Source organism: Aulostomus chinensis, chromosome 5, assembly GCF_037954235.1.
Source record: "Aulostomus chinensis isolate RoL2024-O1b breed Wild chromosome 5, RoL_Achi_v1.0, whole genome shotgun sequence".
Lineage (NCBI taxonomy): Eukaryota > Metazoa > Chordata > Actinopteri > Syngnathiformes > Aulostomidae > Aulostomus > Aulostomus chinensis.
In genome coordinates, this window is record NC_141324.1 from 7,716,329 (window position 1) to 7,733,221 (window position 16,893).

Sequence of the window (16,893 nt, forward strand, 5' to 3'; positions counted from 1 at the left end):
CCCCCCCCCCACACACACACACACACACACACACATAAAGAGAGACAGAGACAGAGAGAGAGAGAGAGAGATCCCGTTGTTTCACCAAAAAGTAAAATTAATTAGTTGTAAATTGTATTGTGTTTTAAGGTGAATGAAAATTAACGCCCCTTCTCTCTCATTCTCTCTCTCTCTCTCTCTCTCTCTCCCTCGCTTTTCTTTCACACGAAGAGGAAAAAGGGGGAGGGAGACAACTCAAGCAAAGATAATTACAGGAATGGGCTACTATTGGAAGATAACGTTGGACGTGGAAGGGAGAAGCGAGGGGAAATGGGAGGGGAAACAAATCAAAACGGCATACAAAATATGAGAGGAGGGAGATGAGACGTCTAAATCATCAGCGCTGACGTCCAGTGTTGGCAGATGCGAGCAGTCTCCTCCGGCTCGCAGCGTCCTATTACAGAGGAGCAGCTCCGCCTGCGTGGACTCTGAACCGCTGCCCTGCTGGAAGCCAGCAGATGGAGGGACGCACTGCTCTTGTTTATCTGGCTGCAGTGATTTGAAGTGGGATTCCTACATTGGTTTTATTCGTTGTTTTGAGTGTGTGTAAGTGTGTGTGTGTGTGTGTGTGTGTGTGTGTGTGTGTGTGTGCGCGCGCGCGCGCGCGCGCACGTCTGAAGTCAGCAGAACAAGAGAGGAGACCTGCGGATATCAAGTCCGTACAGCGGGGGAAACGGTAGGTCGCAACTGGGTTCTGGGTGGGGGTTATTGTGGGACAGTGGGACACTATCACGTTGTTGTTGTTTTTACATGCAAGACACTTGCTTCGAAGAATAAGATAGAGTTTAATCTCAGAAGAGAGGACTGTTGTGTTGTTGTTTGTGAAAGTATGGAACTGCATGTATTGTTGCTGCAGTTAAAACAAAGATGTGTTTAAATGTCTTGAACTCACGTGTCTCTGTCTGGTACCTATGTATAAGCTGCAATGGCAAGAGTGAAAAATATAATGGTTCTTCAATTAATGCAGAATAATTCAACTACACAACAAACTACACATTCCAAGCAGAAGGTGATGTTAATATTGGCCAGTGTCTGCAGTCCACTCATATAGAAGTCAGCAACAGAACAAACATCTCCAGTTCATCCGACACATTTCCAAAAGTGCTTAAACACAAGCTGAGCTGAAAACCTCCACGAATGTTAGAACTGTACGTCAAATTGATTGCAGTACATCACCTTTTGTTTGGGTTCCTTCACCATACTGTATCAGTGTCCAGTCCCTTGTTTCCTATTGCAATATATCGTGATGAAATTGTACTGTGACTCATGTATCATGGCAGCTAGATTTCTGCGTTACTCTCCAGGAGTGACAAAAAGCTGACATGCAACGGAGCATTTTTCTTTTCTAATCATTTTGAATGGAAATTTCGAAAGTTATCAGTTTAATGTCTTTTACATATTAGATTCTACACCATTTTGAAATGTTCAGCAATTTCTGATGAACATTACAATGTTTGTCATATTGTAATATATTGAGATGAAATTGTATCATGATACTATCATATCTTGAGTGTACAAGCATCGTCGCTGAGTTTAGGTCTTATTGTAGGATCGTGCATAAACAAAACCAATGGCAATATTGAAGTGATATTGAAAATATATCTCTGAATATGTAATGTCATGGCTGGCCAGAGCACACGATCTGAAGGAATCTGAATATACTTGCAAGATGCCAGAAAAAGATAGAGTACTTAAGGTCATCAAAAATGTACTCTGTTGCACCGCAAATCTGTTCTGGCCTGACCTCGTTAGTTCATCATGTTTTCTCATTGTGAGTGTTAAATTTCCCCTCCTAATGCTTGTCACTCTGGTTAATTACTATTCAGCACATGAAGCATTGTGGAGCCCAACAGCAGGCTCTTGGATAGAACCTTGTTTGTTTAACTCCGAGGGTTGGGGTGATGCTCCTTTGTGGACTCACTGGTATAAATGAGTTGACTTCTTATGTCCGCAAAGATCATTACATTTGTTTTTATGAGCTGCTGTCTGCCGTGCAACGAAAACAAAATCTCTCTCAGTTGTAATTGTGTAGCTCCCCCATTCTCTAACTTGAAATTGAAAAGATCAACTGCAATAACAAATGCATGAGGGGGGAAAAGACGAGGAAAAAGTAATTACTTCTGTGGTTTCATCATTTCCTGTCTATGTACCAGACAGCAGATAACCAAAATATAGGCTACATGCCAGACTGTGATTTGACATACACCTGACACCCGCCACTTGCTGTCACTTCCATGGCAACTGAGAAACGTATTCGGATTCAAGGCAGCAAACACTATTGCACACCCAATATTAACTGAATTGCAGGAGAATGATAAGCAATCGTTATCAAAGCTTCATTTCATTTTAGGACACACACACACACACACGCACGCACGCACGCACACACACGTTGCCCACACATTTTATTGCTGCTTGAGTAACTCGTGCTCTTTCAATTCAACTGCCGTAAATAGAGGGATATTTACAATTCAGATTAAGTCACAAGGAGCAATGTGGAAAACACAGTAATGCATGAGCTTTAACTGGAAACACAATCAAATAGAAAGTCATCCATGTGAATAGTTATTATGAAATGGAGCAAAATGTTATGAAAGGGATTTTTCTGCTTCGCAGTAAAGGAGGAGGTAACTTCCTTTTATCCATCATTCAAACCTGTCTGATCTCGTCTATCAATAAGGGTAAGCTGCGATGAGAGACAGTAGAGTTTAGACACTCCCCTGGTGACAAATGGGAAGGAACCTGGAGGAGGGGCGTTCAACCAGGTTTGTGAAAATGAACCATAAATAAATAGAACAATCCTACTGTCTATACAACCCTACCATAATCCAGTAGATCATAAATTATGTGGCATATCAGATGAAGCTGCTGTGAATGAAATGGCTTTGATCGATTACATCAATCAACCTCAGCCATTAGAATGGACCGCGTGTGTGTGGGCAGGTGTGGGAGGAAATGGGCATTTGAAAAAGGACAACAGAAGAAAGCAGGAGTCAAAGTCAAACAGTCAAGATTGACCCTGAGATTCGTTTGGAAGTGTTACGTAAAGGAAACACTGACCTTTGGATTTCCCATGTGCCATCATTTATGGAAGTGCTGCAAGCATGATCAGCAGTTGACCACAAACACACCCTAACCCTATTTTTGGCTTCATTATCTTGTATTGTCTAAAAACGTGATTCAGTTCCCTGCAGAGTTAGATGAGAAAAAAATCACTTTTAAATGTCTACATTAAATGTGACACCAGCAGATAGTTGGCAACTCATCGCTAAACTCTGCTACAGTATATATATATATATATATATATATATATATATATATATATATATATATATATATATATATATATATATATATATTTTTAGAAATGTAATAATTAATAATTCACCAGTAAATCTCTTCACCCAAAACTAAGTTGAAGTGGCAGATTTAATCATAACTTCAGAAGCATCAGTATCAAATTGATACTTCACCCAAAATATATATTTCGTCTTTCAAGTATTCACAAATAGGTGTCTTGAGCTCACAGTGTTTCTCCCTCCTGCGTCATTACTCTGTCACAGCTATGTATGTTTAGCTTGAAGCTAATAGCACGCTGCAAACAACAATGAAACTGTCCCAAATTGTTTAACCTTTTACAAATTCAAGTGCATCAACTGGTAGAATTCATGTATCCTTCATGCAGTCATGTGATCAGTTATCCACAGACACTGATTTTACTTCCAACTTCTCTGGGGGTGGATGAGTCGGTTGAACTGATTGCACCCACAGATCGTGCTCTGAGGTGGAGGGCTTTAATACTCCAAACCCTGGTTACCTATTGTTGAGAGATGTCTTGCTCTGCATGTCACATTTCAAATGCAAAAAAAGATTTTCATTTGAAAAACTGCCACACATCTAAAAGGCCGGCCATATAATTGTCTCCCCTTTAGCTTTCTGAACCTTCCAGTTACATAGTTTTCAATAAAATGGAGTCGTGGAACGTATTGCCTAGCTATTTGAATGTACATCTTAGATGGACATGTTTCCAGTAAAGTTAATGCCATCATCAGGGAGTAACTCCAGGTCAGTCAAACTTATGGAGAGGTGAGGCAACAGTGAGACAGCCCCCCAAAACTAAACGGTTTCCAGGCGGTGGCCACAGACCATTTCCCTCCTCATCCTCCTCGGCTGATTTTTCTCTAGTTTTGCATTTTGCTAGTGAGGCAGTACCTGCAGCCCTGCTAGAGCACTATTAAATGAGCTCCAGTGGGCTGCTTATATGACACCCCCCCGGGACCTCAACCGATTGCTATGTATGCTACAATGCTATGTATCAGTCCATCTGATCCATTGGCATTGCATGTATGTATAAGAGGATACAATAAGGGTCAGATTACCTTATCATTAAGACTGCTAAACTAGCAAGATTGCCTGAACCCAATATTTGAATCATTATATTTAAATCTGAGCAAATCAAGTCATTGTATTGATAAAGCTTAGCTTCGAAATGTTATATTTTTGACTGATATCAACAAAGTGGGTTTTTATTGCGTGAAGAATATCTATCATTGCCAAAACAAATAAGATGGAACAGTTAAAACCACACTTTCAGGGGCTCAGATGCTATGAAAGGAACAGAACTGGGAGCATACATCTTATATCAAGTTGGTTATAAACCATTATTAAACTCGTGCGGGTAGCATTTTTCAATCAATGTCACACTAGCACACTGCGATCATCAAAAAAATGTCAGTTATGGCTTATGAACATTTGTTAATCATTTACCAACATTGAATATCAGTCTCATCTTTTTTTAATGGTTGCTGCCTCAAAATGGCCAGAGAGTCTTCACCACATTAATAAAATGTATGATAACCTCAAGCTCAGTAACAATTTTATATTTGATTTTAATAAATAAAAACTCCTGTCCAAAACCCAAACATTAGTGCATAATACTTACTTCGTTGTGAACATTTTTTGGCAGTGCTGTCTTTGTTTGGTCATGCTGCTAAGCAACTGGACTTAAAGCTAAGGAGGCAACAAAAAACAAAAGATGCAGTGGGCTTTGAGCAACACTGATGTGAGATCATTAACAACAGGGTTTGTTTCTGGACATTTTATTGCCCCGGGCAAGAAGTCTGCTGGCACCCATGAAGGAATTCATCTTTTATTTATACTATTTTATTCCAGACCTGTGTCATCACCTTTTATTAATATTTTTACATGCACTCCAGTTCACGTTGTGTATTGTCCTGAATGTATTCTTTCTCAGTGTAACATCCTGTAACTTTATTCAGATCCCTGGTGGCTTCATTTTTATGTGCTTGTAGATCTCTACCATCAGTTGCAATTCAAATTAAATTGCAAGAATTTCAACACTTGTTTCACTGAAGCAACTTGTTCAAACTGAATAACAAATAAATGTTGGCTCATCCTACTTATGTGGAGCAGCAGGGCTGTTATTCATGGTGAAGTAGAAGTGGTACCACTGCTGCAGCCAGTCTTATATCATCTCCCCCTAAACAGCATCTGAGTTTCTTTGAGACTTTTTAGCACTGGTCAGCTCACTTTACTAACAACAGTTACAGCAGTTTATCATTGGAACTGTTTAATGCAGAGATTTATGGAGTTAATCTTTGCAAGGGGGAGTTGGGGTGAGGGTTTTTGACAGAATGCTCCACTGGAAGAATGATTGTGCCCACCAGGATGGCCTGATAGTGCTCCAGGTACATGGGGACATTCAACAAAAATATTCCTTACCCTCATAATTCACAAACTAGGGTACCCCCAGGGGTACACACATATGATGCAAAATATGCTGTATCCTCTCACCCGCCAGCATTCCTACTCTTCTCATGACTGCATCTCACTCCACATGACTAAACTAGGCCTCAAGTACTAGCCAGTCAGAGGAGTAGGGTCTTCTAGTATGTCCAGTATGTTGAAAAATATACAGCCCTCATTGCCAAATTTGCTCAGTACGAATAAATTTTGAAACAGATAAACCCACACCCATGGGACCTGTGGAAACTGTTGCAGAACAATAACTGAGGCAAATTTATCCTCATTAATGAGAAGTCATGCTTTTCGCATGTGAAATAAAGATATGAGACTGAGCAAAGTGCAAGCTCTAGTATTTGCTTCATGTAACAGGCTTGCAAAACAAAATGTACCATCTTATGAGAGTTGGCCTTCTGTTGAGTTCAGTTAGTTATTAGACGAATGTTTCAGGGGTTATCCAAATGAGACAGCAGTCAAAAAGGATACTTTCCATTTCAAGGACTACAAAATATGTATCTTGAGCTCCCAGAATTTTGTTTTTCACTCCTGCAGTACTTCTTTGTGACTCCTGAATGCAGAGTCTTCGCCACATACATTTAGCTTGAAGCTAACTGTGACTGAAGGCTAACAACAAAGAACAGCCCCAAATCATTAATAAAACTGACATGTAGACCCAACCATTAGTATCCTCCACTCATTTACTTAGTTTGTCTTCATCACAGATATTTACAAATGCATCCTGAATCAATGGCTGCAAAGCCCAGTCTGACATAGTAGTAGTGGAAAAATAAAGAAATCAATGGTGACTTGTTAGCAGAGCAGAGCCTCCTTGACCACTGACAGACACACATATACAAACACACACACACACACACACACACGTGAGAGTGTGTTCCACTCTGACTTGCTGTTTGTGAATGATGATGGTGGCTGCTGCTTGCAAGCAGGATGTGCAAATGCATAAGCAGCATGTTCGTCTTCTCCTATGTGTGCGTGTCTGTCAGTCAAAGTCTCTGAATGGTGTGCACCTTGTCTGCGTGAGCTGCATGTTTATGAGTGTGTATGTTTGCATGTGTTTCTGTGTGCCTGGTTGAGGCTATCGCTCAAAGTCAGAGTGTTACTCTTGGGTTCGTGCCACAGTGCCTTGGCCTCAGTCTATTTGTGGACAAAAGGATGCTCGGAGACAAATGATTTAGCACCTGTCAGTCAGAGCAGAAGGACGAGAGATGAGAAAAAAGGGGTCAGAGATGGAGATTGGCTCTCTTTCAGAGAAATGCTGAAAGAGGCCAGAGAGTCGATCCTGAGTTCCTGCAGGACACTTTACGATAACGCTGGTTGATCACATTCCTCCGAGCAATTTCCCCAAGAAACGACTGCCTCTATTTCTGTGGGGTTGTTTTCCTAATAAGAACTGTGTCTGGCCTTTGGGTCCTGCGGGCAGAATTCTGGTCATCACAAGGGTTACCATGACAACGGATGAGGCTGACCTGGACCACTGGCAGCACAAGGTTGTGAACTTGGCCTGCGCCTGCAGCACTCTGGCTGTCTGCTGTTTCACTCAGAAACTGCAACATCTTCCCTGCTTGGACGTAGAACAACTCTGCATGAGTCAAATTAATTTTGTGCTGTGAATATTTTTGTCAACCTGGCTGTGAGTTTTCAGATGATGTTTATTTGTTTGGGATGTGAAAACAAAGCTCCTGTGTCAAATAAAGAAGATGTAGCGGTTTCAGGGATACCCAAGTGAACAAGCTGGTCTGGAGTCAGTTCAAATGCTGTTTGCTATGATGACCCAGCACTTGGATGCTCGTTGGGAGATAGATGCTAATGAGCAATACAACCTTCACCCAAAAAGTGTATTTTACCTTTCAATTACTCACAAATATGTCTTTTTTCGTGTTATTATTCGTGACTACAGAATGCAGACAGAACCAGCCATGCATATTTAGCTTTAGGCAAATGGAAACTAAGAGCTAACAGTAGCTACAGCAACAAAACAGCAGCAGAACTGTTTAAAAGCATTAGTTTAATAATTCTCAAGTGCATCATCGTGTGATCCATATCTACTTTATTCAGTCGCACGCTCAGTAATCCACAGACACTATTTCAAGCTAAATACAAACAACCCTTTCAATTTCATTCAACTGTGATTAAGTATGAATGTGTGGACAATGGCTAGCCACAATACCTGAACAAGTGCTGAACACAAAGTGTGATATGATTACTGAGCATACTGCTGGAAAGAAGATGTGGTTAATAACAGATGGTGGACATGAGAGTTTGTAGACTGATTTTCTTTTGACAGTTTTGCTGTTTTTTTGTCACCTTTACCTCCAAGCCAAACTCATTTCCCTCCCTGAGATCTGTTCGCACCATCTAAGCGGACATCACAACAACAACACTTCACTGGGCCGACGGCAGCTATAGTCGTCCCTGTCTTCTTCAGAAAGCCATTGTTCTTTCTTGTCTCAGGGGAACAATTGGACAGAACTATCCGGCACTTCGAGAGGCTGTTACTGTGTTTGTACGTAACAAACCACTTTATACACCCATAAACAGTGGCTTAGCATGGCTCGTTCTTGTCCATCCACAGAGTAGACTACATTCCAGTTGCACCATTCACTTCCTCTTTCTCTCATCCACTACCATCTGTTTTGTTTTTTTTTCAGTCACGGAATGGCAGCAGCTTAGTCCCACCATCGGTTAACCTCACTAACAGTCTGTGAATACAAGATGGAATAAAAATATTTTAACACCATACAAGGTGTCTGTCCACACAGGCTCTCTCTGCATTCTTGAGTCAAAAAGAAACAATGCGGGAGGGAAAGAAATGCATGCATGAGCTCAAGGCACCTATTTGTTCGTACTTGAAAGGAAAAAGACACTTCTTGAAATAATGCTGGTCAAGCCTTGTTTAATGATCAGTGTATTAAAATTCCTGGCCTTTTTGGACTGACATCTGCTCTGGGAGCTTGCAGCTGCATGCTTCTACACCTCACACATTAAGCTCTCAGCATCCTATTTTCACATTTTCACACTGTCAATAGAAATAAACTGCTGACCTTGTTTTTTTTAATTCAGAACAAAGCAGCCGCCAATGAAAACGTCTAGTGCTGAGAGCAGCTTAGCTAACAAGCATCTGATTGTACAGATTACGCATGTTCCGCAGAGGATTACTGAGACTGAAATGAACAAATTGACCTCTTACTACTGAAATCCCACATCAGCACGACAAAAGCACAGCGAGAGCAGGCTGAATGGGAAAGAGAAGCGCGAACACAGAAGTTGCAGTCAGCAACATTAACTGAAGACACTTCTCGCTGAGCAGTTTTATTTCCATCATCATATTTCTGTTTGTGCGTAGTCTGATAATTCCATCCTTGCATCTATCAGCCTTGTCCTAACACCGAACCACCGCCCAGGAAGAGCGCTAATGTTGAAATGAGCAGAGAAATGCAGCAGCTATTTTCTCAACCTGGCAGGGTGTCATTTGCATTGATGTCGGCTCATATTCTAACAATAAATATCAGACTCTGCATCCTTTTGTGTGTGTATTCTTAGCCGAGGGCAGGCAGGCAAGTGTCTCTCCTCTCTGGTTCCCTTCTGACACTTTTCATGCAAGTCAAAGCTGTTTAAAAGTCATTTCACTGTGGGAAGCAACAAAAGCTCAATGACAGTCCAAGGCCTTATTCAAAATTCAATTTTCTACTTTTTTCTCCACGACAATTGAAATACATAATTTCCCTCCTCGCCTGTTTGGAGACCTCTCGAGAGAAAATGACATGCTTTTGTTTAATAAGTGTCTCTCTGATGATTGAGCAGTTTATGTAGGTCACATTGTATTAATCTAGCTGGCTATCCTCTAAATGAGCTCTAAATCTAACATGCAATATTAACACTCAGTTCATTGCTCATTCACTTAATAATGCAGTGTTGCAGCATTGAGAATGACGTCTCAGAAATGGAAGGATGAGTGTTTTTTTGGGGGGTGCGGGTATTAAATTACTGCACTACAAATGAGACATGCTAGATATCAGTATGACAGAAGAGTTCAAACACCCTGCAAATTGAATATTTATCAGTCACAGTTTATTTCAGGCAAAGAACCCTTTCATCGCTTGGCTGTAATAAGATCGTCTTTGTGAAACTGTCAAATCATGCACGCTATCATTGATCTCCTGAGGTAATCAAAATTTCTCAAGTCGGATGAGCTGAATGGTATAGCGAGACAAGGGCACATGAATGTTTTGTAATGATGTAAGCCTTTCGATAAAATCAATGATCTGATTCTCTGCTGGATGAAGATGCTCTGGAGGGGGCTCGCTAAGGTACAATAAATCTACCTGCTGCCGTTGCTAAGGCAGGCAGGCTCAGTGTGACATTTCAACATGTGTGCGTCTACAACCCTGTGGCGCTGTCATGTGATTTGATTGGCTACGCGGAATTGGATGGTAATATGAGCAGCTGAGCAGAACAATGGCTCCTCAGAACTTTTTCCTTCCTGGATAACTTCTTTGTGAGTCCAGAATTCAGAAAGAGTCAGCAATGTACAATATAGCTTAAAACTAAAAAAAAAAAAAAAAGGAGTTGACAGCTCACAACAGCAAAATTGTCCAAAATCACTAGTGAACTTTAGCTGCAGCTGTTGTTGGCAATCAGATACCATTAGCTTCAATCTAAACGTACATACCTCCTTAAGAGGCCCCATCTAAGTGAGCAAGTACACTATTTAGCTTTAAGCTAAATATATACGTGGCAGGCCCTTTCTGCATTCTGGAGTCATGATGAAGTGATGCAGGAGTAAAAAACTCATCTCTGAGAGCTTAAGACGCCTATTTGTGAGTGTGCTAAAGGTAATTTACACTTTCTGGTTCACCCATCAAGAGATGAGATGTAGTCAGCAGCCAGAGCTGACATTTTTAATCAGACAATTAGAGACCGTTAGCACTGGAGGAGGTAAACGTGGTCTCAAAGATTATATGGGTCAAAACTAAGCCTAGGTCGCTACTGTAAGTTTGAGAGTTGGTGTTTCTGAGATAAAGACACTACTCTGTGTGCGTGTGTGCGTGTGTGCGTGCGTGCGTGCGTGTGCGCGCATTAAAAAGACAAGAGAGGTCCTTGAGGCAACCTGCAAATCTTTTATCACATCTTTAATTAATAGAAGCCCATTATAGAAGCTGCTGCAATTCCACTGAATAGATGCACTGAATGGAACACAGGCAGGGGTGGAGGAGATATTCTTCTTCTCCCCAGCTTTTTTTAAACCACCATTGCCATTTCATAATCATCTGCAACATATCTGCAGCTACTGCTTTGAGGATGTGATAAATTACTGTGATGAAAAGCTTTGTTGTAACTGAGGGAATGAATGCTTGATGCTTACTTTGAATCCACTCCTTCAGTTTTTGTCTCTCAAGGTTTTCTGGGGGACAACCATGGTCCTCTTGTGGCTGTCCAGACTTGCCCTGATCATGCTGCCCTTTGCTCCCCCACCTTCACTGGGATGCCCCTTCAGCTGTCGCTGCTACAGCCTCACAGTGGAGTGTGGATCTCTTGGGATCAAAGAAATCCCACAAGGTGTTTCCTCGCTCACAGAGGTCAGTCGGCCAGTCCATACAACATTAGGGCATGAGGTGCTGCTACATTGCAGTTGACCTCAGCTACTGCAGCAATGATTTTGTATCCGTTGACTTCCACTGTGATCCGTTCTTATTACAATGATGACTGTGGTGAATCAATTCCCTGTGACCCTCTTTGATGTAGGCCTGAGGGAGGGGCTGAGCTACTGGCTATGCAATTATTCATTCTGGCTCAGAAAGTGACTCTCACACACCCTCTGATCATCTGTTGAGAAGATGTTTAACATTTACACTGTATGTTTCTCTCCGGTTCAAGCCCCAACATTAATGCAGCTCATGAATATTAATTAAAGCATGTAGCACGTAAATTGTTCCATTAACCTCAACCAGCAGGTCCATCTCATCGATTGTGCTTCCCCTTGTAGCACATGCTGTCCTCTTTAAAATGGATGCACATTACCTATCAATCAGACAGTCATGATTTACCAGTCAATAACTAAGCAGTGTAGCTCCTCCCTTTCTCAGAACATTTGTAAATTTTGACTGTTCTGCATTTGGTGAGAGAACTTAATTACAAAATGTACGAAGCTCTGCACAGTCCAGTCCGTGCTGAGAGTCTTGTGGCACTGCTGTCAATAGTAAAGACATTTTCTGCCAACTGAGCACTGCCCACATTGCAAAACAAAACAAAACAATCCCCCATTCCTCCCCTTCCACTGTGCCTCTGAAAGCCATTATTCCCAAACTGGGGTATGTGTACCCCCAAGGATAGGCATAGTTCATGTCAGGGGGAAAAAATAAAAATATGCAGTAACTTCTCAGAAACCCTCAATCAAAAATAAACCAGTGTTTTATGTTTTTTCCCACCTGTCTTCCCATTCTGCAATGATCATTCCTTCTCTTCATCTGTTTGACTCTGACCCTGGTCCATCTCACTCCACATGCCTAAAGGCACCACATACTAGCCAATCGATGGCAAAGTATGGCCGCAGGTTGAGGACCCAGTGGGCCTATGTTCAGGTCCACTTTCCTGGGTCCAAAAAATAAGGCCCCTTAGCACCCAATAGAATGTCTAGCCTAGCATCAATGGTGATAGCACCATCTGCGGAGGTAGAGGGTACAAAGCAGGAGGTTGAATTTTTCAGGGGATGCAGGTTTTCAGAACCACTGTCTTTATGCGGCTGATTAAAGATCATTGTTTGAATTCCATCTTCCATTTTCTTCAAAGACCATCTTCCTTCAGGACAACGCTATAGTGCAGATCCGTCTTCAGGACCTGACCAGCCTGGATGGCCTCCATTACCTGTACCTCCAGAACAACAGCATTTCTGCGCTGGAGCCTGGGTCATTTCTCAGCCAGGGACAGCTGCTTGAGCTGGCCCTCAATGGGAACCTCATCCATCTGGTCACTGCAGACATGTTTCGTGGCCTGGAGCACCTTCGGATCCTCTACCTTGCAGGCAATCAGATCACCCGAGTCCAGGATTACACCTTCAGGGGGCTGCAGGTTGGTGTGTGTAATTCCAAAAAGAAAGGAATAGATGACCAATACATGCATAGATGGGTGGAGAGTAAACGGTTAATTATCATTTTGGTTTAAGCTTCCCAAAAGTCTTTACCTCAAACTTTTTTTGGCTCAGAGAAAAAAGGCTTAGTTCTGGCAAGAAAATCTCTGGCAATTCCATGATGGTATTTAATTTTATGGCCTGCCAATGAAATAACATGTCTAACTAATCCTAATGTACAGTACAGACTGAGTCAGGTGGAACATTTTCACTTCACATTGACATTTTTATTCCTCCTTCTTCTCACATTTCTCCTCCTTCTCTCTTCACTGTCTGCAGCGTCTACAGGAACTCCACTTGCAGGAAAACAGCATAGAGCTGCTGGCAGAGCAAGCTCTGTCTGGCTTGTCATCACTTGCTCTGCTGGATCTCAGCAGAAATCACCTCCACACCCTGGGTGCCATGTCGCTCAAACCGCTAGTCAGCCTGCAGGTGCTTCGTGTCACAGGTAGGCTGACTGAAAACAGAATTCAGTGGGCACATTAGGTTTGTTATACAATACAATACTCCGAGATTGAATTTACTGCAAAGCACATTGAGATTAAAACCATTCTTCTGTACCAGAAACTAATACACTTACAAGAATAGAGAAATTCACACACTATCACTGACATTGTGTCATAACTAGAAAACTCATAAGAGAAGAATTAATCATCCTCAACGTTTACAGATTTTTCTATACCAAAATAATGCATCGCAGTTGCATGCCTCCACAATCTATGCTTGCTAGTATGACTTTTACCTTTTATCTCATACTATTATAATCTTTCATATTCAGCCAACAAGAAATTTGAAGAAATTCCCTCAAAGGGAGGATATCACAAATGTACACATGACTGTGACTTTGACCTGTAACAACCAAAACCTTTTCAGCTCATCCCTGATTCCAAATGGACATTTGTGACAAATTTGACAAAATTCCCTCAAGGAGTTCCAGGAAGTTCTGTGTGAATGAAAATGAGATGGAGATACAAACAACACCAAAAAATAATGCATCAGTCCCATCACTGTGTACGTTACAGAGGAATAACAAACAGCAGGACATTTAAAATGATTTATTGATTAAACAGAGAGAGAAATCTCTCTGGTAGTCCAGCAGTGGTTGAGATCAAATACAGATCATATCTAAATTGCTCATTTAGCAGCTTTTCTTCAGCTTTCAATCCCATTAAACAATTTCATAACATGGTAAAATTCGTATTTTTTCTGATCACCCTCAAAATCATTCTTTACACTGGAAAGAGCATTTGAAAAAAACATGAACCTCACTGCTTTCATGTCCCTCCTGCAGAGAATCCATGGCGCTGTGATTGTGCCCTGGGCTGGCTGAGAACGTGGATCAGAGAAGATGGACAGCGTCTCCTCAGCTCGGCTGAACAGCGTCGGCTGATGTGTTCTGAGCCACCTCGCCTATCCCACCTTAGCCTGGTGGAGGTGGCTCCAAACAGCCTTGTCTGCATCCCTCCCGTGGTGCAGCTCGAGCCCAGCCACCTGACTGTGCGACTCGGGGAGAGCCTCCGAGTGTCCTGTCAAGCATCGGGATATCCTCAGCCCCAGGTGACTTGGAAGAAAGCTTCTAATGGCAAGGCCCAGTTATCACCTCGAGGCTTGGTTCAAGAACTGGGACCCAACGGGGAGCTCTTCAGGCCTGGTGTTGGAGGAGTAGTGACAGCCTTGCCAAGCAGTGGGGGAATGAAGGTGGGAGGTGCTGGAGGTGTTACTGGGCTTGTGCGTGGGACTGAGGAGGGTGGTGAGCGGGACAGCTTTGACCCAGACATGGGGAGCGGCATGCTCTTCCTCAGCAATGTGACAGTGGCGCACGCAGGGCGCTATGAGTGTGAGGCCTGGAACCCTGGGGGTGTTGCCAGAGTCACATTTCACCTGGCTGTGAACATGTCCTCCTCCTCATATTCATCCCAGTTCTGGTCTCGTTTAAACACACACTCCTTTATTTCCTCTTCGTCTAATTCATTCTACCAGCCAGAAGTTCTAGACATTAGCCAAGAGCTGCTATATGAACAGGACAGCATGGACTTCAACGCTCTCGGCCCTGCCACACAGACCGCCATAGCTGTTGGTATCTCCTTGCTGGCACTCACTGCAGTTCTCCTCTTGATTATGATTTACACTCGCCACCAGCAGTATCACAAAGAAGAAGGAGGATCCTACTGTACCAGCAAAGAAGAGAGCATAATTTATGTGAATGATTATTCTGATGGACCAACCACCTTTGCACAGCTGGAAGAGTACCGTGATGACCACGGCCACGAGATGTATGTACTTAACAGAGCCAAGCCTGTGGGGTCCACAGCAGCTCGGTGTCCAATGATGAGTGGGTTTGTCCACCAGAAGGGTATAAAGGAGGCTCTCTTGGAACAGGAAATGGTGCAGACACTGACCAGATCAGGAGGAATGGGGCTTCGGAGGAACCCAGCAGATGGCGGGGAAGGACCCCTGACAACAGACCCAGAAGAGATCTTCCTCAGTCAGAGTCTCCTCTTTGGATCACAGGTTTCCTACGAGATCCACTGCTAAGGGGTTTTAATAGCATATGAAAGAAAATGATGACTTATTAAAGGTGAAGTTTGGCGTAGGCGATCAACTTAAGAATGGAGATCACCTCTATAATTGCCGAGAGAAACCTTGGTCACAAAAAGTGATTGATTGCATAAGATTACGATAGGTCAGAGAGATGAACGGTTGTGATTTAAAGGGGTAAAAAACAACTGAACCAAATCCTTGGAGCTCTGGAGTGGCCACAGATAGAAACCTTTTTTGTGTGCATAGAGGAAAAAAAGAAACAACTGTTTTGAAGCCAACGAGCTATCCTGCAACTTTCTCCTTCTATTAAGTGATTCCTATACCACAAGATACAACTTGTTCAAAAATATAAAACTATATGGAAGGTAAGAGTTATCTTGTCACCAGAAATAAATTAAACTATGGGAATAATTTACATATTGGTGCCCCATTTTTCTCTCTTTGCCCACATAGAAGGATTCTCCGAAGCTCTATACAAATCAACCCTTTAAAGATAGAGGAAGGAGTTCACACTGTGGCGCGCAGAGTTGCAACTAACATTTTGTTATATTTTCTTTCGGCTTTTTGTATCATGTTTTGAGTAAATTTAACAAAGCTGATTTTCACTATTAAGTTCATTTATGGAACTGTTGCAGATCCCATTAGAATTAAACCTCCCTCTACCAAAACTGCATATGGGGGGAGTGGGCTTGGGTGGATGGATTTGTTTAAAGAGCTGTATTGTATATGCAAAAGCAAGTGTTGTTTAAAAAAAAAAAAAAAAAAAAGCAGTTGAAGTATTGTGTACCTTGATGTCATGTCTTTTTTTAATTATTATTATCATTATTCAAGTTGCAACTCCAGAACAAAGCATTATCATTGTGTGAAATTGAATGTTTGGTGGAATTAACTCCATTGCTGTCTGTCTGTAACAGCCATTCTATTGTGAATATTGTAAATTTTGTCTGTTCCAGTTTCTATATAATAAAATGGATTTTAAATGATGTGGCATATCTTTTCTTGCAAGGTGAAAAAGTACATAGACAGAAATGTGCTGTTGTTGCTACAATGTGCTGTAAAACCTAATGTTTGAATGTTTTTTTCCGCCTCTTTTGACCTCCCCTCAACCCATAGCTATTAGGTAAGACATATATTTTTTCTGGACTGTTGCTCTCAGACACAGTGTAGAGGTCAGTCCATGACACATAAACTTGGATTGAACTCCTCTCCTGCTTTCAGAGCAACGAGTGGACAAAGACCAGCGTTTAAATGTTTAAAATGTGGGCTTCAAGGCCAATAACCTGAGTTTCATACCAAAATAATATTGATTCACAATGGAAAAATGGTCAAATGGTCAAGAAGCTAGTTCATGATTAAAATCGGACAGCATCATCATAGACAGCTGATGGAGCTAATGCCAGGGACAC

At 42.0% G+C, this 16,893-nt stretch overlaps 1 protein-coding gene across 4 annotated transcripts; it reads left to right on the top strand.

Moving 5' to 3' along the window:
* Positions 1-266: 266 nt before the first annotated feature.
* Positions 267-16,426, top strand: LOC147261018 (leucine-rich repeat-containing protein 24-like). 4 transcript variants are annotated; one of them, XM_086202849.1, is made up of 5 exons: positions 267-715; positions 8,141-11,399; positions 12,610-12,888; positions 13,226-13,394; positions 14,238-16,426. In XM_086202849.1, the coding sequence occupies exons 2-5, from the start codon at positions 11,178-11,180 to the stop codon at positions 15,479-15,481; spliced, it is 1,914 nt and encodes a 637-aa protein (XP_086058975.1). In that variant the 5' UTR covers positions 267-715; positions 8,141-11,177; the 3' UTR covers positions 15,482-16,426. The 4 variants fall into 4 exon arrangements, with proteins under 4 accessions (XP_086058975.1, XP_086058976.1, XP_086058977.1 ...); XM_086202850.1 differs by having other exon boundaries at positions 11,205-11,399; XM_086202851.1 differs by lacking the exon at positions 267-715 and having other exon boundaries at positions 3,420-8,326; positions 11,205-11,399.
* Positions 16,427-16,893: the final 467 nt, after the last annotated feature.